This window comes from Schistocerca piceifrons, chromosome 6 (assembly GCF_021461385.2).
Source record: "Schistocerca piceifrons isolate TAMUIC-IGC-003096 chromosome 6, iqSchPice1.1, whole genome shotgun sequence".
Lineage (NCBI taxonomy): Eukaryota > Metazoa > Arthropoda > Insecta > Orthoptera > Acrididae > Schistocerca > Schistocerca piceifrons.
Genome location: NC_060143.1, coordinates 457,050,408 through 457,071,903, shown reverse-complemented (window position 1 = coordinate 457,071,903; position 21,496 = coordinate 457,050,408). Strand labels below are relative to the sequence as shown.

The following is a 21,496-nucleotide window of genomic DNA, read 5'->3' as shown; positions in this document are numbered from 1 at the left end:
CAGTGATTGCAGACCGAGCGCCGCCACACGGCAGGTCTAGAGAGACGTCCTAGCACTCGCCCCAGTTGTACAGTCGACGTTGCTAGGAATGGTTCACTGACAAATACTCTCTCATTTGCCGAGACGATAGTTAGCATAGCCTTCAGCTACGTCATTTGCTACGACCTAGCAAGGCGCCATTACCAGTTAATATTGAGATCGTAAAACATGTACCGTCAAGAGCGATGTACACCAATTATGGATTAAAGTTAAGTATTCCAGCAGCAACGTACCTTATTGGCTATATTAATTACATTCTCCTGTTCCAGACCTCACGCCAGTTTGCGTGAGCTTAAACGCGTGCATTTCGGCCTCCTCTAGCAATACGGTGTTGGCTCTTCTGCCAACACATCATTTTCTTTCCAATAAGATTGTAACCTCTGAAGGTGAGCGTTGTATTCGAATGTCAGCGGGAATGTCTCCTGCCAGGTTATTATTATTATTATTATTATTAAGCATTACAATCCATGAAGGCTTTTTGCTGCAGAATGGACAATGTTGAACCACTTTGCTCTGTCTTTACAAGTAATTTGCCACTGTCTGTCATGTCCTAGTTTTCTGAGATCGTCTTGAATATTGTCCAAGTATCTCATGCGTGGGCGTCCAAGAGGTCGTCTTCCGGTGGGAATCTCTTCAGTCACTTTCTTGATGGTCCTGTTTGGTGGTGCTCTGATGACATGCCCTATCCATTTCAGTCTTTTGGCTTTAATTTTGGCCACTATATCGGAGTCTTTATATAATTTGTAAGTTTCATTGTTATTTAGCAATCTCCATTCATCACTGATCCTATCTCTTATGGGTCCAAATATTTTTCTCAAAATTTTTCGTTCAAATACTCTTAATCTGTTTTCCTCTTTTTTTGTGAGAGTCCAGGTTTCAGATCCATAGGTGAGTACTGGTATAATCAATGATTTGTATACTTGTAGTTTGGTGTTCCTAGAAATTAACTTGCTTTTGAAAACTGTCAAGAGACTATAGTAGCATTTGTTAGCCTTCTGAATTCGTGATTCTATTTCAATTTTTATGGAGTTGTCAGAGGTTACTATTGTACCAAGGTAATTAAATTCATTTGTCTTTGTGAAAGCTGTGTTATTAATTTGCAGTACATTATTATTTGATGGATAGCGGGATAAGATAAAGTACATTGTTTTGTCTGTATTCAGCTGGAGGCCTGTGCCATTTGTGGCTTTAATTAATTGTGCTGTAAGAAGCTTCAAATCATTCTCACTGTCAGATAATAATGCAATGTCATCAGCGTATGCTACAATGTTAATTTTGCTTTCCAGCTGTGCTCCAATTTGTAGTAGCTTTACTTTTTGGACTATTCTATTGATTACTATGTTAAAAAGAACTGGTGAGAGTGAATCCCCTTGTTTGACTCCAGTTTTAACCTCAAAGTCTTCAGAAAGTTTGCTAGCTACTTTTATTTTGTATTTTGAGTTTAAAGTGCAAGATTTTATTAAATTTATCAATTTGTTAGGGATGCCAATCTGCCTCATGCACTTCCATAAATATTCCCTGTTGATACTGTCAAAAGCTTTTTTAAAATCAATGAAAAGCATATGTACATTTTGATTGAATTCATATTTCTTTTCACCCAACATCCTTAGGACATATATACTGCCAGGTTATGCTGTCTCGAATTCAACATTTCCATCAGGAAGTTGCAATTTAGAGGATGATTATTTTCTCATCCACAGCAAAATATTTTCGACAAAGTGCTTCGACAGTGATTATTATTTTTGTAGAGCGTTCAGTGAATATTTTATTTTTCCGTTTAACAATCAGATAGCAACTCAGACTTTAAACTCTTCTGATCAAGTGTCAGTTAGTGTGTCTTCTGCTAACTGTGTTTTGTTCTTCGCGCTTTATTTTGCTTTAAGAAGAACACTATGTCAAAATATTCGTTTACATATATGCATTTTGAAGATATACATTTTCTGTTTTGCTATGTATCACAAGATTTCAGTTCTAAAAGGGAACTCTCGTCACAGCACATGGGCTCTGAGAAACATTTACAATTTCTTTTCATACCGTTTATTTCTCGATTTCGTTTTTTAATTCTGTAAAGGTGAGAAGATTCTGGACCACCCTTTATTGTAACATGACATTCACTTTTAAATTTAACCAAAGCAATGGAGTTCACCGATGAAGGCACCCTCGAGAAGGTTGGTTGGTTGGTTTAAAAGGGGGAGGAGAAGGGAGGGACCACACTGCGAGGTCATCAGTCCCTTGTTCCCAGTGGAAAAATTACCCAAGGGAAAGGAGGAAACAAAGAAGACGCACGACACAATAACAGGAGAAAGGAAGAACCAGAAGAACGACAGAAGGACAACAAACACTAAAACGAACAAAACAGCATAAGAAAACCACAGAGAGATGCAAGAAACAGGGAGAAAGGATTAACAACACGAAAGCGGATTATCAAGGCTGGCTGAGCATGAGAGTAAAAAAGGAGAAGCCAGCCACTCTGCAACATATTGAAACCTCCACCCTAAAAGCCCTAGGGTGGAATACACAGAGAGACAAAGACATGCGCTAAATCTCAGATCAATGGTAAAAGGCACCCTCACATATAAAAAGTAAAACTAAAGCTGCTGTCGAGACATTTTCGCCCAACACCGAAGGTAGGCTGCTGGGAAAATAAAATTCCGCTGCAGAGTGGCTAAAAGTGGGCAGTCCAGCAAGAGGTGGACGACTGTCATTTGGGAGCCACAGCAACACTGAGGTGGGTTCTCGCGGCAGAGGAGGTAACCACGTGTGAGGCACGTATGGCCAATGCGGAGCCGACAAAAGACCACTGATTCCCTGCGAGAAGCCCGCAGGGAAGACTTCCACACATTCGCAGTTTCCTTAATCATACGGTTTATTGTGCATACTGTTATGCCACTCCGTCTCCCAAAGCCGAAAATCATGCGGCGTAAGATAGAACGCAGGTCAGTTTCAGCGATGGCCATCTCCAGGGGTGGTTTCCGCTTAGCCTGTTTGGCCAGCCTGTCAGCAAGTTCGTTGACAGGGATTTCGATGTGCCCTGGAATCCATACAAACACCACTGAACGACTGGACCGTTCCAGGGCGGAGATGGACTCCTAGATGTTCACTACCAAAGGATGGCGACGGTAGCACTGGTCGATAGCTTGTAAGCTACTCAGGGAGTCAGAACAGAGAAGGAACTACCCACCGGAACAGGAACGGATGTACTGAAATGCACGAGATATGACCACAAGCCCTGCAGTGAATACACTGCAGCCAATGGGCAAGGAATGATGTTCAACATGGCCTCTGTGGACATTATCGAAGCCAACATTACCATCAGCCATCGGAACACGCCAAGAATCGAGAGGAAATGACAGCAGAGAGCGGCAGGCTTAACAGAGTCCTTAGGGCCATGCAAAAGGTCCAGACGAATCTTCGGCTGAGGTGTACACCACGGAATTGTACGTGAATGGACCTCAATTAGAGGCGGTAAAGGGAAGGACCCCAGTTCAGAGAGAAAGGATCGCACATGAACCCCAATCATGACCCCTGACCTTTGCCGCCGATGCGGGAGATGAACTGCCACGCGTGGGAAAAGGAGACGGTAATTCGGATGCTCGGGAGAAATACGAATGTGTCCAACATAACTGGCGAGCAGTTGAGCACGTCGGATCCGAAATGGAGGGACTCCGGCCTCCACCAGGACACTAATCACCACTCGTTCTAAAAGCTCCCGTCGCTAGGCGAACGCCTCAGTGGTGCACTGGGTCGAGTAAACGCAACGCTTAGGGCGCCGCCGAACCATAAACCAGACTCCAATAGTCAAGGCGGGATTGAACAAGGGCTCTGTAGTGCTGCAGCAGCGTAGAGCGATCTGCGCCCCAGTTGGTGTTGTTCAGGCAGTGGAGAGCATTGATGTGCTGCCAGCACTCCCGCTTAAGCTAACGAAGGTGAGGTAGCCAAGTCAATTGGGCGTCGAAAACCATTCCTAAGAATCGGTACGTCTCGACTACAGTGAGTGGATCCTCATTAAGATGAAGTTCAGGTTCTGGATGAACGGTACGACACTGAAAGAAGTGCGTGAGACACGACTTCGCAGCTGGAAACTGGGAGCCATGGCTATAGCCCAAGACTGCGCCTTTTCACTGGCTCCCTGTAGGCGCCGCTCAGCAACAACAGTACTGGAGGAGCAATACGAAATGCAGAAGTAATCCGCATACAGAGAAGGGGAGACCGACGGCCGTACAGCTGCTGCTAGACCGTTAATGGCCACTAAAAATATACACCCTGTACGGAGCCCTACGGAACGCCATACTCTTGAATACGGGGAAATTATGGGAGTCACCAACTTTTGCACAGGAAGTTTTTGACCAAAATCGGGAGTGGGCCATGGATACCCCACTCCTACAATGTCTCAAGGATATCATGTCACCAGGTCGTGATGTATGCTTTACGTAAGTCAAAAAAGATGGCATCCAGGTGTTGGCATCTGGAAAAGGCTGTTCGGATGGCAGACTCGAGGGACACAAGATTATCAGTGGTAGAGCGACCCTGGTGGAAACCGCCCTGACATGGAGCCAGTAGGCCACGTGACTCCCGGACCCAACCCAACCGCCGATACATCATACATTCCAGTAGCTTACAAAGAACGTTAGTGAGCCTGATGGGCCGAAGACTATCCACATCAAGCGGATTTTAACCGGGTTTTAGCACTAGCATAATGGTGCCCTCCCGTCATTGCGATGGAAAGACGCCATCGCACCAGATCCGGTTGAATATGACGATGAGATGTCGCTTGTAGTCAGACGAGAGATGTTTAATCATCTGACAGTGGATCTCATCCGGCCCAAGGACTGTGTCGGGGCAATGTGCAATGGTGCTGAGGAGCCCAAACTCTGTAAATGGGGTGTTTAGCCTTCACTGTGGCATGTAGTGAACGAGAGTACTTTCCTTTCCATCCACCGATTGAGGGTGCGAAAGTCTGGGGGGTTGTTCTCCGAACAGAGGCTCGAGCATAGTGCTCAGAAAAGTACTCGGCAATCGCATTTGTGTCGGTAGAGAGCACCTCATTGATGTTAACGCCAGGGACAACTGTTGGGGTCTGGTAAGCTAAAAGGCGGCTGATCTTCGTCCAAGCCAATGGTGGACACATACCTCTCCCAACAGTCCTGTTTTCGTCGTTTTGTAAGCAGGCGAACACGAGCATGGAGCTGCGTAAAGGCTATCAGGTGCTCTACGGAAGAGTGCCGTCTATGTCACTGTAGAGCTCGCCGACGCTCTTTCATTGCCTCAGTGATGTCTGGCGACCGCCAAGGGACTGTCTTTCGCTGGTGGGACGCTAGAGAACGATTGATCGCGTTTTCCGCCGCAGAAATTATCGTTGTAGTGACCTGATAAATCACATCATCGATGGCACCACGTGTGGGAGATTGAACAGTGATAGAGGTGAAGGCTACCCAGTCTGCCTTGTTTAAAGCCCATCTGTGGGCATGAAGCTGAGGGAGTGACAGGAAGTTGGGGAAGTGCTCACTACCACACAGGTCGTCATGTGCTCTCCAGTGGATAGATAGGAGAAGTCCTGGGCTGCAAATGGTGAATCAATGGCCGAGTGACTACCATGAGCCACACTGAAATGTGTGGCAGTCTCAGTATTTAAGAGGCAGAGGTTGATTTGGGACAGTAAATTTTCGATATCTCTGCCACGGCCAGTAAGCAGGTGCTACCCCACAAGGGGTCATGGGCGTTAAAATCTCCCAAAAGTAGGAAAGTTTTAGGGAGCTGATCAGTCAGTGCAGCCAACACATTCAGAAGTGTCGCACCATCTGGAGGGAGATATACGTTGCAGACATTTACTTTCTGCATCGTCCGCATCCCAACAGCCACAGCTTCAAGTGGAGTTTGAAAGGGCATAGATTCACTGCATACCGAGTTCAGTACATAAACGCTAACTCCACCTGACACACTATTATATTCGCTACGGTTCTTCTAATATATCTTGCAGCCACGAAGGGCAGCGGTCCTCATTGCCGGAAATCAGGTTTCCTGGACGGAAATGCAGAAAGCAGGTGTAAAGCTTAATAGTTGCCGCAGCTCAGCCAGGTGGTGGAGAAAACCGCCGCAATTCCACTGGAGGATGACGTGGTCGTGAGCGTGGGAAGGCATGAAACACTCAATGAGGCAGTCTGCGCCTCATGGTGACCTGCTGACACCGACTTACATCCTGAACAGGCTATATCCATTGTGTCTGAGGGTCTGGCGAGATCTAGGTCCTCAGCCGACGCCAGAATTGACACCTCATCCTCAGACGCAGAGCTTGTAAGCACCAGCGGTCCGGGTGCCACCGCAATTCCCTTGGACTTGGGGGTCTTCTTTCTGAATTTCTCTCGCTGATCCTTGGGTTTCTCTTGCTGGGAGGGCTTCACTGATTCAGTCGCCAGGTCTGAGGAGGGTCATTAAGCCCTATGACCGGTTACTTTCGTGCACTTCAGCCACTGGCGGGTGTCATCTTTCTCACTAACAGAAACCTGGGAAGGGAGTGACCCAAAAGACCCCTTCCTAGCGAGAGGAGCTGAAGAAGACTTACGCTTCTCCAGCTGAGAAGTGGGGACTGGGGATACAGTGCTCCCAAGGTAGGTGGTGTGGGAGCAACAGGGAGGCAAGTGTCCCCTACCATCAAGGGTGTATGGGTAGTCTTCCGGCTCTGAGAGCTGATTGGAACTCGTGGAACTGATGGGGCTGCAACTGTTCTCGTAGTGGCGGCATAAGATGACGTCATTAGCCACAGAATGTAGGCACTCAAATTTCCTCTTGACCTCAGTATAGGTCATTCGGCCCAGGGTCTTGTATCCCATGATTTTCCTTTCTCACTGTAAAATCATATAGTCTGGTGAGCAAGGGGAATGATGCTCTCCACAGTTGACACTGATGGGAAGTGGGGTTCATGGAGTATTGGGCTGGGATGCATGTCCACAATCTCGACATGTGATGCTGGAAATACAGCAGGAAGACATATGGCCAAACTTCCAGCACTTAAAGCACCGCATTGGGGGAGGGATATATTGCTTGACATCACAGCAGTAGGCCATCACCTTGAGCTTCTCAAGTAATGTGTCACCCTCGAAGCCGAAGATGAAGGCACCAGTGGCAACCTGATTATGCCTCAGTACCCGATGGACACGCCAGACGAAATGAACTCCTCGTCACTCTAAGTTGCCGTGCAGCTCGTCGTTAGAATGCAAAAGAAGGGACCTGTGGAATACAATACCCTGGCCCATATTTAAGCACTTACGTGGCGTGATGGTAAAAGAATCATCGCCTAGCTTGTCACAAGCGATTAATGCCGTTTTTAACAAGACTGATCTGACCGCATTTTGGACAAGCCCTCCACTTCCCCAAACTTGTCGTCTAAATGTTCTACAAAAAACTGAGGATTCATCGAGACAAAGGAGCCCCATCAGCTCTCGTACATACAAGGTACCGTGGCGAATAAAGTTCGCTGCCATCCTTAGCCTGGCGTTCGTCCCATTGTGTGGCCAGGCAGGGGATCGATTTAGGATCATACTTCCTTGCATTGTACTGAGACTTGGAAAGCTTAGGAACTGCTGGCGTTTGATTACCAACAGGTGATGAAGTGGTACGCTTCATTGCGCGCCATCCACCCTGATGCCACCCACTCTGGCCAGGGGACCTTCCCACAGGCGTTTCTCAGCAGCAGCAAAGGTCACCTTGCAGGATGGCCATTGTCAGGAGTCCTGATGCCCCAAGGTGACAGGCATCTACTCCTTGGCATACGTGGGGAGTTAATGGCGTAGGAATCAGCAGAGCGATCCCTGTGTAGCCAGGGGGCTACAACTAACAGGGTACATGGCGGCCCCACCACAACGGACTGGCAACCGTCCTGGATTTGAGGTGCAAAGAATTCCATGGCCATCGTTGGTGCAGAGAACGACACTGCATAGTGGGTGGAGGAAAATACACACAGGAAGGTGTCCTCGCTCAAGAGATGGAGGACGAGAAGGACTGTAATGCCACGACGAGAAAGTGGGCTAAAGATCTTAATGCACGATGGACATGATGCACCATGTAACGCGCCCTTCCCCAATTGGCTCGCTCTTCGGGAAAATCTTGAAAAAGTGGAGGTCAAACCCTACAGGGGACCGTCACGTAAAGGCCAAAAGGTGTGAGACTCCCTCTAGTCGCCTCTTCCGGCAGGCAGGAATACCTCAGGCCTATTCTAACCCCCTGGCCCACAGGCGGGCACTCTCGGGAAGATCAAGGACGGACTGTGAGGGGAGAAGGGAGACCAGAAAGAAAGGAGCTGCTTCTCTCACGTTTATTGTATGATCTCCTAGATATTTTTCCCTTACCAAATTTTTATGTTCTTCACAAATGGCAACATATTCTAAACATACCATAAAAGCATGAACATTTCCGAATGTACTTCTGGCAAAGAGGCGATTCTGACAGATACAATCGAAGGTCTTTGTTAATTCTGGCTTTTGGGATCATGGTGTGATATTTCCTTACAGACTTTCATCCCCTAATACATATTTCTTCAGAAGTCCTATAGAACTTCCATGGCTTTAGCTTTAAAAACGTTTTAATGTAATTAAATATTTTCATAAATATTTTCATCTCCTATTTTAACCCCTTAGTAGATGAATTTCGAAGATTGCTGAAGTTCGTATTATAATTCCTGACAGAGATTTCAAACACAAATGTTGGCAGCTGTAACTCCAAAACCGCTGTAAAAGGACATAAAAAAGCACGTTCACCTCCTCAGGGGTGGAATTTCAAATAATCCGTTAGTAAACGGTACCTACATTACGAGATCAACGTCCTCTTCAGATTTCTAATCCTAGTGGTTTGGGCTGCGCGATAATGAGTCATTGAATCACTCACACTCTGTTTCACCTTCTTAAGCGTTTAATATGAAAAACACCGAAACACGTACTTTTTAATTTTCAACCAAGAAATAAAAACGCTTTAAAAGTACCTTAACTGTTCTTTAATAATGATTTGTTTTCAAAACATTTCACCAACTATTTCACCCCACAGCGGTTAACTTTTAGAAATGCTGAAAAATCCATTGCTTTATTTCTGACTGAAAAAGTAAATAATAATTTTCGTAGTTCTACTTTGAAAATTGCATTAATAGCTACATATTTTTAATGGAAAGTCTCGTTAACTATTTCACCCCCCTACGGGTGGAACTCCGAAAAGTTCCTTCTTAAACAATGCCTACAGTATAAGATGATAACTCCAAATTTCAACTTTCTATCTTTAGCGGTTTGTTCTTGGCGATAGTGAGTGAATAAAGACTTCGATTTTATGTATAGAGATTTTTCATTCCCTTCATCTGGGTTTATTTGCAAATAAAGACGTACAATATGGCGCCTTGTACAAGAAATCCAAATCACATACACACTGTAACGGTCGTGAGCGTTTGTTACCTGTAAGACTGGACGTGGTGAGTTGATGGTAATCGAGAAAGCGTTTAAGGCGACAAAGACACCATTATCAACACCTCACTGAGTTTGAACGAGTTCATGCGATAGGACTACGTGAAGCCGGATGTTCATTCTGCGATGTTGCAGGAACACTTGCCAGAAATGAACTCACCATACATGATTGCTGACAGTGATTGTCTCTAGAATAGACTGCCGCAATAAGACCGCGGTCCGGACGGCCATGTGACTCTACCGTGAGGAGAGACCGTCGTGTACTGCTGCGAGGTGCCAGGGTGGAGAAGAGTTTGTACCTCTTTAATTCAGATGAATTTTGCACGAGAACGGGACATGCACTCGACCCCCTCCTTACTTACCAGCTAATTAAGTATGCGCACAACGGTAACACAAGGAAATGATGGTGGACCCTGCTAGTTGGTAAAATAAGGAGTGCACACTCACAATAATCTAATAAAAATCGTAATCTACTCAAAAAAAGAAAACTTTATAATAATAAACAACAGGAAATGGGATTCTGCATATATCTACGAAATGATATGGGGATTCATTATTACAATGAGGTTTATTATACATCAGAACATAAATGCACATGATTGTCGACACACATTGTAGGTTAAAGGATAGGGTATGAGAACAAGAGTTGGCTCGAGAACAAGGGGCTTCTACTCTCTGTGATGCAATAGACTGATGATAATGACTGGAGGTCCTAATGAATCAAATATTATTCTTCCAACTATATAGCAGTATCGCAATTAGTAGTAAGAGCTCAAATGGGATCACATGGAGAAACAAGCAAGGTGGACTTGTAGCAAAGCGAGCGCACGTGCTGCTGAAGGATTCAGTATAAAGTTGATAAGGTCCTACAATGTCGGAGCCTCAAAATACTGTACCAGTACTGAAATCTCCAGCATGTCGTCGGTAGGCAGTGTCCTGATGATGTAGGCGCCGACTTCTGCAGTGCAGCAACTCCGTGTCAACCCCCTCGAAGGCTCTTCGAAAATTCTAAGTTCTTCCGAAAAAGAGCGACCACGTCGCAAGACCGTCCGACTCCGACGAAGACCAGATCTCGAATCCCATCTGTAATGCGATGCAAGAGGACAACTCCCTACTCTCCTCGAAAATCGCAAATCAGCATTCAGTGCTGATTCGAAAATTCCCCCACTGTCTCGGAACATCATTCGCCCCAATAGCGACCGTTCCCTCCAATTTCGATTAGGGCTTTATGACGTCAGCTAGCCTCAGTTTACGTTGACCAATCATGCCTCTGCTATTCAGCTGAGGGCACTGAACGTGCCGTTTGAGCGGCTACGAAACAACCTGCCTAGGTCACCGGCCATCCTGCGCCAGACAGTCATACCCAGCAGTGCACGGTCGACAAGTATTCTCAGAATCAAGAGGACAAAGCAGTGAGTCGATGCGAGGAGTCCTTGTTACGGACGCGCCGGAATGGCGACATTCAGACTTCTCGCAGGTCGTTTCCCCCCTGCACACAATAGGCGAAACTCGACCGACGTCAGTCGTTCCGCCAGGCGTTTAAGCCCTTGGTAAGAACCCCTCAGAATTCAGGGAAGTGCAGCCTCCTACCGGAAATGCAGTGTTCCGCGTCCTCCGATGCTTGCCACGCACAGGCCACCCAGGGAAGTAACCCAACATGCATAGGAATCAAGTGAAAAGTGTTTTTGAGCTCACAGTACAAATACTCTCATTACAATAACCTTATTCGGTCTGTTACTACTGTGCAATGACATAGAACATTAATAAACTTGAAGAAAATGAGAGGCGACGTGCACAAGAGGGCATGGAACCTCTCATCGCGTATGGCTGTGGAGCATCGCACTGCGTCTGCAGAAGCAATTCGAGCAGCAGTTGGCACCACACTGACACAGTGAGCTGCTACAAACCGGTTACTTCAAAGCCAGCTCCGAGCCAGCTACCCCGTAGCGTGCATTTCACTGACTCCAAACTACCACCATTTACGACTTCAGTGGGGTCAAGCAAGAGGTCATCTGAGGTCTGGTTGGAGGCCTGCTGTGTTTTCTGATGAAAGCTGAATCTGCATCGGTACCAGTGATGGCCGTGTGTTGGTTAGAAGGAGGCAAACTGCGGTCCTTCAACCAAACCGTCTGCGTGCTAGACACACTGGACGTACCTACACCTGGAGCTATGGTCAGAGATGCGATTCCGTATGACAACAGGAGCACATTCATGGATATCCAATACACACTGACTGCAAATCTGTACATCAATCTGGTGATTTGACCTGTTGTGCTCCCATTCATGAACAGCATTCCAGGGGATGTTTTCCAACCAGACATCGTTTACCCGCATACCACTGTTGCTACCCAACATGCTGTACAGTGTGTCGAAATGTTGCCTTAAACTGCTCGATCACCAGATCTGTCTGCAATCGAGCACATACAGGACCTCATCGGACGACAACTCTAGCGTCCAGAACGAGATTTTCACTCTGCAGCGGAGTGTGCGCTGATGTGAAACTTCCTGGTAGACCAAAACTGTGTGCCGGACCGAGACTCGGGACCTTTGCCTTTCGCAGGCAAATACTCTACCGTCAAAGTTACCCAAGCACGACTCACGCCCCGTCCTCACAGCTTCACTTCCGCCAGTACCCCGTCTCCTACCTCCCAAAATATACAGAAGCTCTCCTGTGAACCTCGCAGAACTAGCACTCCTGAAAGAAAGAATATTGCGGAGACATGGCTTAGCCACAGCCTGGGGGGATGTTTCCAGAATGACATTTTCACTCTGCAGCGGAGTGTGCGCTGACGTGAAACTTTCTGGCAGACCAAAACTGTGTGCCGGACCGAGGCTAGAACTCGGGACCTTTGCCTTTCGGGGGGAAGAACTGAAGCTGTGAGTACGGGGCATGAGTCGTGCTTGGGTAGCTCAGACGATAGAGCATTTGCCCGCGAAAGGTAAAGGTCCCGAGTTCGAGTCTCGGTTCGGCACATTTTTGGGTCTGCCAGGAAGTTTCAACTCTAGCGTCATCCACAGCATTAAATGTCCCGGTGTTGACCGAACAAGTGCAACAGGCGTGAAATTCCATCTCAGAAACTGACATCCGGCACATGTGAAACATAATGCATGTATGTTTGTATGCTTACATTCAAGATTCTGGCGGTTACATCGGTTATTAATGTACCAGTATTCCACATTTGCAAATGGCTTATCTCGCGCATACTTTAACCATTCATCAATCAATGTTAATCACTTAAAAACGTCACCTAGGAAAATACATTCTTAAAATTTCTTTACTCCACAATAATTTTGTTTGATGTTACACCTTTTTTGTCTACCAGTGTATACTGTGTACAATATAGATCCTATAAAGGTCCCCTGGGTTACGCGTGAAGTTATGTTTGATTCCGAAGATTTCTCTCCGTTATGAACGACAGGCTGTGTTATGTTGGCTAAGTGGTCTTCAGTCTAATTACAAACGTGGCCTGATGTTTCATATGCTCGTGTTTTTTTTTCGTTAGGAGACAGTGACAGGCCGTAACGAATTCCATTGATGTTACGTATTTTCATATTCTATGAAGAAGGGAACCTTTGGTAATATTTAAATTTCTGACTCCGAAGAAGACTTTTGTAGTTTTTTGTTTATAATAAGGACTGCATTGAAACGCACGGTGCTCCTAACAACCAACGTTAGAGAGGGAAAAACACTAGATTAGCGATTTTTAAAGTGTGTGGTCCGTAGCAGAGCCATTAAAATTTGTTAGATGAATCTGATACGATACTGAAAGTTGTCCAGAATAGTCCTATATATACCCTATATATTTCTAAAAATTGTATTAGTTCCTTCCAAAACATAAATCTGATGTGTAAACCATTGTCCTATAGTAGGAAATCTCTCTGTGAAATAATGTAATCCGTTTCAGGACGATTGGACGCACGACCCGTTTGGTGCCGACATGGACGAGGAGGGGAGGATCTTCGCGAGAGGAGCCCAGGACACGAAGCAGTTGGCCATCATGGCCGTGGAGGCGGTGCGCCGCCTGAAGATGCGGGGTGTCAAGCTGCGCAGAAACGTCATCATCACCCTGATGCCAGGTACCGTATAAATCTGCAAAGCCACATTAAACAGCGGTTCACAATCGCTTTAATATCATGAGGGATATTCGCACAAGAACCACTGCGAATATCTCCGAGTTAAAATGTGCAATTTTTATGCATATTTCAGAGAATGAAAGATGTAGTAGGTTAATCTGTTCAGTGCATCCAATAATAAGTAGAGTGTGTTTAGTGGCATCTGTATGTTAGACAGAATAATGCGAATTCTCACTTCTACTTCACAGTGGAGCTGATGTGGCTCAAAGTGGAGTAAGCAGGGTCACAGCATAAATAATTGAGGGGCTGAAAACCATAAATCATCGATTCTGAGACTGCAGCATGGATGCACGCTCCTGACTTCTGTTGACTTTACGGTGAACCCACTTTATCTCTGTTGTGCCTTTACAGTATATACGTCAACACTTCCGAAAAGTTGTCTCGCCGATTTCGCTCATAATCTCTTCCATATGAACCCAAACCACAAATATTTCACTGCTGCACGGATGCTCACTGGGTACACTGGCGCCCATTTTTTCATAAAAGCTGGAAGCTCTGTAGCTACCGCTCCACCACAACCTCCCGTTCCATGGTTTCAGCATTCATCTCTATAAAATGGAAGACAATTTCACAAACTTTAAGAGTAATACTGACCTCAGTGCCAAACCAATAGTTGATGTTCGTAGTAACAACGTCCATCACAGAAATTGTACAGTGGTGAAGCTTTCAATGGGTTTCTATGAACTGTTGTTTATAGTAACATATTCTACTCTGGAGTCGTGGCGGGCCACCATCGAGGGAGTACACAATTTATTTCCGAGCAGTTTGTAGATGTCTTACATACTTAGGTGGAAGTTCAACATGAACCTTGGGCACACAAAGAATTAACAAAACTACTAGATCACATTTGAAACACATAGACGTAATAAGACTACCAGACTTCATACCTCAAGTGAACAGACAGTTTTATCTGAACTTCGAGCCAGAGAACGTGCTTGATGAAAGTGATGATAATGAGGACAATGAAGTGTTGGTAAAGGTCGTAACTCTGTGTGTGGTGCATTTTGTTCTTTTTGTTATGATTCTAGTTTAACGTTAGTTACAGACTATGAACAGTCAAAAGACGTTATTTACTCTAGCCTATGAGTGAAAATTCTATGAATAAGCAATAATTCTAAGAATTCTAGACATTAACTAAAATATCATAACCTGAAGTGGGTACATTAATTTTTTGTAGGAAGTACAGGGTGTTGAATCTTGGTTTAAAAACAATCCAAACATATGAGACTAGTAGTCTGCCCAGAAATTTGATTTTCAGAAAAATCTATTTTCCTCAAAAAGATGTGTCTCTGCTTTGGGCCCTTATGGTTTCAATGCCTCAATTCATACCGTTCGTCAAGTACTGCCCACACATTGCGAATGTTGTCCATTATTTTCACAGAGATGTGGTACCATGGTTAAGATACAGACTCGTATTCTGGAAGATAGCGGTTCTGATCTCCATCTGGGGAATCCGTGAGTTCCCTAAAGCGCTCAAGGAAATTTCAGGAACCGTTGCTTCGGAATGCGGGGACCAGTATCTTTCCTTAATTGGAGTTTCATCTTCAATGACCATGTCGTCGACGGGACGTGAAGCTTCATCAGTGGAATCATAGCTAAGAAAGTGTCCGTGTCTATTCAACCGGACTACGTTCTTCTGCCAAACAGATGACGTAAGCTGCAATACAGTGTCGTTCTCTAGCACGCAATGATCGCTGTAACTTAATACTTGGATCGGAAAGGCCGAACAAGTTTCTCTGACTTAGCGTCTCGCGTCATCTATTCATCTCTGTTTTCCCTTGTAAGACTTAAGATTTAATTTTCCCAACAAGATGGTAAAAATACGGCTGACTAGCTATTACGTCGTTTACGCCGAATCCACCGGTAGGCAAACATTTAGTTTAGGATGATATTTCCCACGTTGCCGACTTTGTTACCATCAAACACTTACCATATGTGGCTATTTGTGTTCTCCAGAATATCCTCTGATGCTGGTCGTAAAAATGTTAAGAATTCGGCATATTTCTTTGCATCAGCAACCCGTGTATAACGAAATGATAAATGAGACGAACGTACTCCATTTCTTTACACATACTAACACTCAACGGATTCTGAAGTTTCACTTCAGTATACCGGTGGGGATTACTCAATAGCTGACATTGAGACTCTGCTAGTGGCGGTTCCTTCTTTTTTTTTTAAATAATTCCAACATCCTCATTATTTATTGGGTATATTCCCATCTTCGCTTTACTTTTTACAGTTTTTACCCCCTAGTACCGTGAAAGTCACAGCTCCCCTTGTACCTTGGAAGATATTCCCTAGTCTTCTACCATACTTTCTGCCATCCTGTCCCTTCTTATTGTCGGTGAGTTTCGTAAGTTCAGTTCTGTGCTAGTTCTGCGGTGAATCTCCTAATTTGTTCTCTTCATAGTCCACCTAATTTTCAACCTCGTTCTGTAGCACCAGATATGAAATGCTTAGATTTTCTTCTGTTCCGGTATTCCCACAGTACAATATTCAGTACCATACAACTGCATGTTCCAAACTTATATTCTCAGAATGTTTTCCCTCAGATGTTTGATACTAAAATATTCCTTTGGCCAAGAATGTAATTTTTCCTAATGTTGGCCTGCTTCTTCTGCTTCTCATGTCATCCTTGCTTCGTCCATCACGGGTTGTTTCCAAGATAGCAGAATTCCTTAACTTAGTCTTCTTCATGATTGTTCACCAACCGAGATCTTACATTTCTACTACTTTCATTACTTTCGTCTTTCTCCGGTATCCACTGAATTCATAATCTGTATTCATTAGACTGTTCATTCCATTCAACAAATTCTATAATTCTTCTTCATCGTTATTGGCGATAGCACTATCATCACCGAATCTTAACACTGATATCCTTCCTTCCTTTCTGTCTGCTGTTCCAATATACAGACTGAACAGTAGGAGCGAAAGACCCTATTCCTGCCTAACACTCTTTTTAATCCGAACTCTTCGAACTTGGTCTTCCAGTCTTATGTACCCTCTTTGTCCTTACATATATTGTGTATTATCCCTATTTCCACATAGCTTGCCCCTATTTTTTTCAGTATTACGAACGTCTTACGCCATTTTACATTGTCGAACTCTTAACAGGTCGACGAATATTATGGGCGTGTTTTGATTTTTCTGCAGCCTTGCTTCCGGCAGCAAGCATAATGACAACACTGCCTCTCTGGCGCCTTAATCTTTCGTCAAGCCAAACTGACTGTCAGTTAACAAATTCCCAGTTTTCTCTTCGATTCTTCTGTGTATTGATCTTGTCAGCTACATCGATGCTTGAGCCTAACCATAATAGCAGATGCCAGTTCGTATTTGCCTGCCAGTTCACTGTAGAGATGGACAGACAGTAGCCTTGTTTACAATGAGATTTGACACATTTCTCTTTCCAGGAACCCGTTTTTTACTTAGCGTTGTCAGTCTCCATTTTATATACGCTATACTTCTTCCATCGTGAGTAATTTTTCTCCTCAAACAGCAAATCTAAGACTTCAGGCGTCTAATTTCTTCACCTATTTCGCACATCACCACCTCACTCATTTCTACTACACAGCATTACATTACTCTTTTGAAGACACAATCCATTCCATTTACCTAATGTTACAAATCCCTTTCGACTCTCTACTGAACGACGATGGCAACAGCAAAGTTAGGTTTTAATTCTTCGACCTGAACTTCAGTTTCCGTATCTCATTTGTTTTTTATTTTCCTGGTTTTTACTTTGTTGATCGCTCAGTGTATTGCCTGGATGACACTGGGTAGCCATTAATATTGGAATTACTGATATCTTGCAGTTACAACTCAATCTCCCACGAATATTTCCAGATCTCGCACGTTAAAATTATAAGAACTCATTTGCATTTCCGTTGTCTCGGAGCCCGGCTGGATTTTCAAGTGACCAGTAGTACATATTCCGAAGATTCATTTGCTCATAGGCTAATGACTCAGGAATATACACAAATCATACATGGGTTACATGATTGCTTACAGATGGTACATGAGGGCTTAGGTTTGTGAGATGTCTTCTTCTGGCAACGGGACAGTAGCTTCCGGCGCTGTTATCTTGTTACTATTTCATCGAGTCTCACACGTGTTATGTCGATACCTCTTTGAACGTGCTTTGCAGTGTCTTAGAATAAAATAAGCAATTTTATTAAAACACACACACACACACACACACACACACAAACTCAGCGTAATAATTTTAGAGCTATAACAGTTAAAAATTACTGCCCTACGCTATAAAATTCGGCTTATAGTCCACCAAAAGAGCTTCAACTCTTTGAAACAACTCTCCTCTATGCAAAAATTTTGCTTTCCGTACTTTTGGAGGAGGTAGTATGGATGAAAACAAGAGAAAATTGTCTAGTAAACATGTGCTCCAAAAATTGCATGCCTTAAGAGCTACGATCACCTGTTCAATAAAAGAGATGTGTATCAAAGCAGCGAAGATGAAGAAGTGTTCATAGCCTACGTTTAGCGAACCTTCTTTCCTTTTTTGATCTATACTTCCACCTCTCAAATTATTTAAAGCAAAGAACTTGCAATAGAAGAGTTTTTTTCACAGTAATGAAGATGGAGAAAAGCTCATAGCTCTTAAAGTATGCTTATTAGAGCCCTTGTTTACTAGAGCATTTTGCCTCGAAAGGTTGTTCCTAACATATCCTTGAATATTGACCATTCCCCCTGGGACACCCAGTATAATTGAACACACATGCAAATACGATGGATAAAATTGCTTGAAGGAATTTAAAAAGTCTGTGTGGTTACCTAAAAACCAGTCGCTGGTTTTCTCTGAATTTGTTTATGAACTGTCGTGACGCCCTTCGTGTTTAACTAATCATCTGATGATTGTAAAAAGACAAAAGTAACAGATCTTATGTTACAAATCTGACAGAAAAAAGAGACAATTTTTCATATGTATTCAAACAGAAAACCTTGTAAGGTTTTTTATTCACTGGTTTTATGCAACATACCAATTGAGTTTTTATAAGTAGAATCGAATTTTTGCCTGTGGTTGAGCAAGCAATTTTTTAAATGTTTTGTATACTCACATGCATGTTCAGTAACTGTTTTTTTATGTAAATGTAATATATATGAAGATAGTAACTGTTCTCGAAAAAACAGATACCACTGATGACCGTGCGGATTTTCTAGAATAAATGATAATTAATTGAAACCCTCAGCGGCCGACAGGTGTTGTTAATATACCTCGATACACCTGTCGGTAGCTGAGGGTTTCAATTAATTATCATTTATTCTAGAGAAGCTGCATGGTCATCAATGGTATCTGTTCTTTCGAGAACAGTTACTATCTTCATTTATATAGTTAAAGGCTACCCAGCCATTGACCTTTGTCTGTGCGAATGCGCACACCTTGCCCGAACTCTTACGGGAATCGTCGCCTTAGTGTGCGCGAGTATGAGTGTATGGGCCAATATCTGTTACGTACATTACGTATGTAGGTTGTGGACAGTTGGTAATGTGGGTCTCACGGGAAGCGTGCAGTCGCGCTATTCATCTGTGTCCTCGGTGGCTCAGATGGATATAGCGTCTGTCATGTAAGAAGGAGATCCCGGGTTCGAGTCCCCGTCGGGGCACACATTTTCAGCTGTCCCCATCCAGGTATATCAACAACACCTCTCGGCAGCTGAGGGTTTCAATTAACTACCGTAAATGTAGTACTTACCTTGATCACGAATTTGTGTGGCGCTCTATAAGCGTGAATGAACACGGCTGCGCGACCAAGCGGCCCTCCCTACACACAACGTGGCGCTGGCCATTGCTTGTATCGTATTCAACAGTCAGGGTCGATCTGCGCAGATAATGGAGCTACCTGTTATTCTACGTATTAGTAATGAAAGTATTTGACGTCTGCATCAAGTTTCATATATTTCTTTCTAAAATTGTATGTATTTCTGCATCAAAAAGTGCATTCTTTTTTAATATTGTTCATATAGAACTGTTCTCAAGAGAAATTTGCGTTACTGTAAGATTTGTAACATAACATCTGCTATTTTTGTCTTTTTGTTTAGGTCATCGGGTGATGGGTTAAGCGTGCCATGACAGTTAATAAGCATAATTCAGAAAAAAAGTAGAGACTGTTTTTAAGGAACCACCTAGCTTTTTTTAATTGTTTCCAGTAATTATATTCATAATGGTTGCATGTCTCTACAAGGACACAAAGTCTAGTTTAAAATACAGTACATCTACATCTACATATATACTCCGCAAGCCACCCAACGGTGTGTGGCTGAGGGCACTTTACGTGCCACTGTCATTACCTCCCTTTCCTGTTCCAGTCGCGTATGGTTTTGCGGGAAGAACTACTGCCGGAAAGCCTCCGTGCGCGCTCGAATCTCTCTAATTTTACATTCGTGATCTCCTCGGAAGGTATAAGTAGGGGGAAGCAATATATTCGATACCTCATCCAGAAACGCACCCTCTCGAAACCTGGACAGCAAGCTACACCGCGATGCAGAGCGCCTCTCATGCAGAGTCTGCCACTTGAGTTTGTTAAATGTCTCCGTAACGCTATCACGGTTACCAAATAACCCTGTGACGAAACGCGCCGCTCTTCTTTGGATCTTCTCTATCTCCTCCCTCAACCCGATATGGTACGGATCCCACACTGATGAGCAATACTCAAGTATAGGTCGAACGAGTGTTTTGTAAGCCACCTCCTTTGTTGATGGACTACATTTTCTAAGGAGTCTCCCAATGAATCTCAACCTGGTACCCGCCTTACCAACAATTAATTTTATATGATCATTCCACTTCACATCGTTCCGCACGCATACTCCCAGATATTTTACAGAAGCAACTGCTACCAGTATTTGTTCCGCTATCATATAATCATACAATAAAGGATCCTTCTTTCTATGTATTCGCAATACATTACATTTGTCTAGGTTAAGGGTCAGTTGCCACTTCAAAAATGGTTCAAATGGCTCTGAGCACTATGGGACTCAACTGCTGAGGTCATTAGTCCCCTAGAACTTAGAACTAGCTAAACTTAACTAACCTAAGGACATCACAAACATCCATGCCCGAGGCAGGATTCGAACCTGCGACCGTAGCGGTCCTGCGGTTCCAGACTGCAGCGCCTTTAACCGCACGGCCACTTCGGCCGGCTCAGTTGCCACTCCCTGCACCAAGTGCCTATCCGCTGCAGATCTTCCTGTATTTCGCTACAATTTTCTAATGCTGCAACTTCTCTGTATACTACAGCATCATCCGCGAAAAGCCGCATGGAACTTCCGACACTATCTACTAGGTCATTTATATATATTGTGAAAAGCAATGGTCCCGTAACACTCCCCTGTGGCACGCCAGAGGTTACTTTAACGTCTGTAGACGTCTCTCCATTGATAACACCATGCTGTGTTCTGTTTGCTAAAAGCTCTTCAATCCAGCCACACAGCTGGTCTGATATTCCGTAGGCTCTTACTTTATTTATCAGGCGACGGCGCGGAACTGTATCGAATGCCTTCCGGAAGTCAAGAAAAATAGCATCTACCTGGGAGCCAGTATCTAATATTTTCTGGGTCTCATGAACAAATAAAGCGAGTTGGGTCTCACACGATCGCTGTTTCCGGAATCCATGTTGATTCCTACATAGTAGATTCTGGGTTTCCAAAAACGACATGATACTCGAGCAAAAAACATGTTCTAAATTTCTACAACAGATCGACGTCAGAGATATAGGTCTATAGTTTTGCGCATCTGCTCGACGACCCTTCTTGAAGACTGGGACTACCTGTGCTCTTTTCCAATCATTTGGAACCTTCCGTTCCTCTAGAGGCTTACGGTACACGGCTGTTAGAAGGGGGGCAAGTTCTTTCGCGTACTCTGTGTAGAATCGAATT

The 21,496-nt window shown here is 44.2% G+C and overlaps 1 protein-coding gene across 1 annotated transcript in view; it reads left to right on the top strand.

The window, feature by feature from the left end:
- Nucleotides 1-21,496, top strand: part of LOC124803377 (aminoacylase-1-like) — a 103,211-nt gene that overhangs the window by 40,064 nt on the left and 41,651 nt on the right. The window contains exon 3 of the mRNA XM_047264563.1: nt 13,382-13,553. Within this exon, the coding sequence (XP_047120519.1) occupies nt 13,382-13,553 (172 nt within the window). The remainder of the gene's footprint in view (nt 1-13,381; nt 13,554-21,496) is intronic.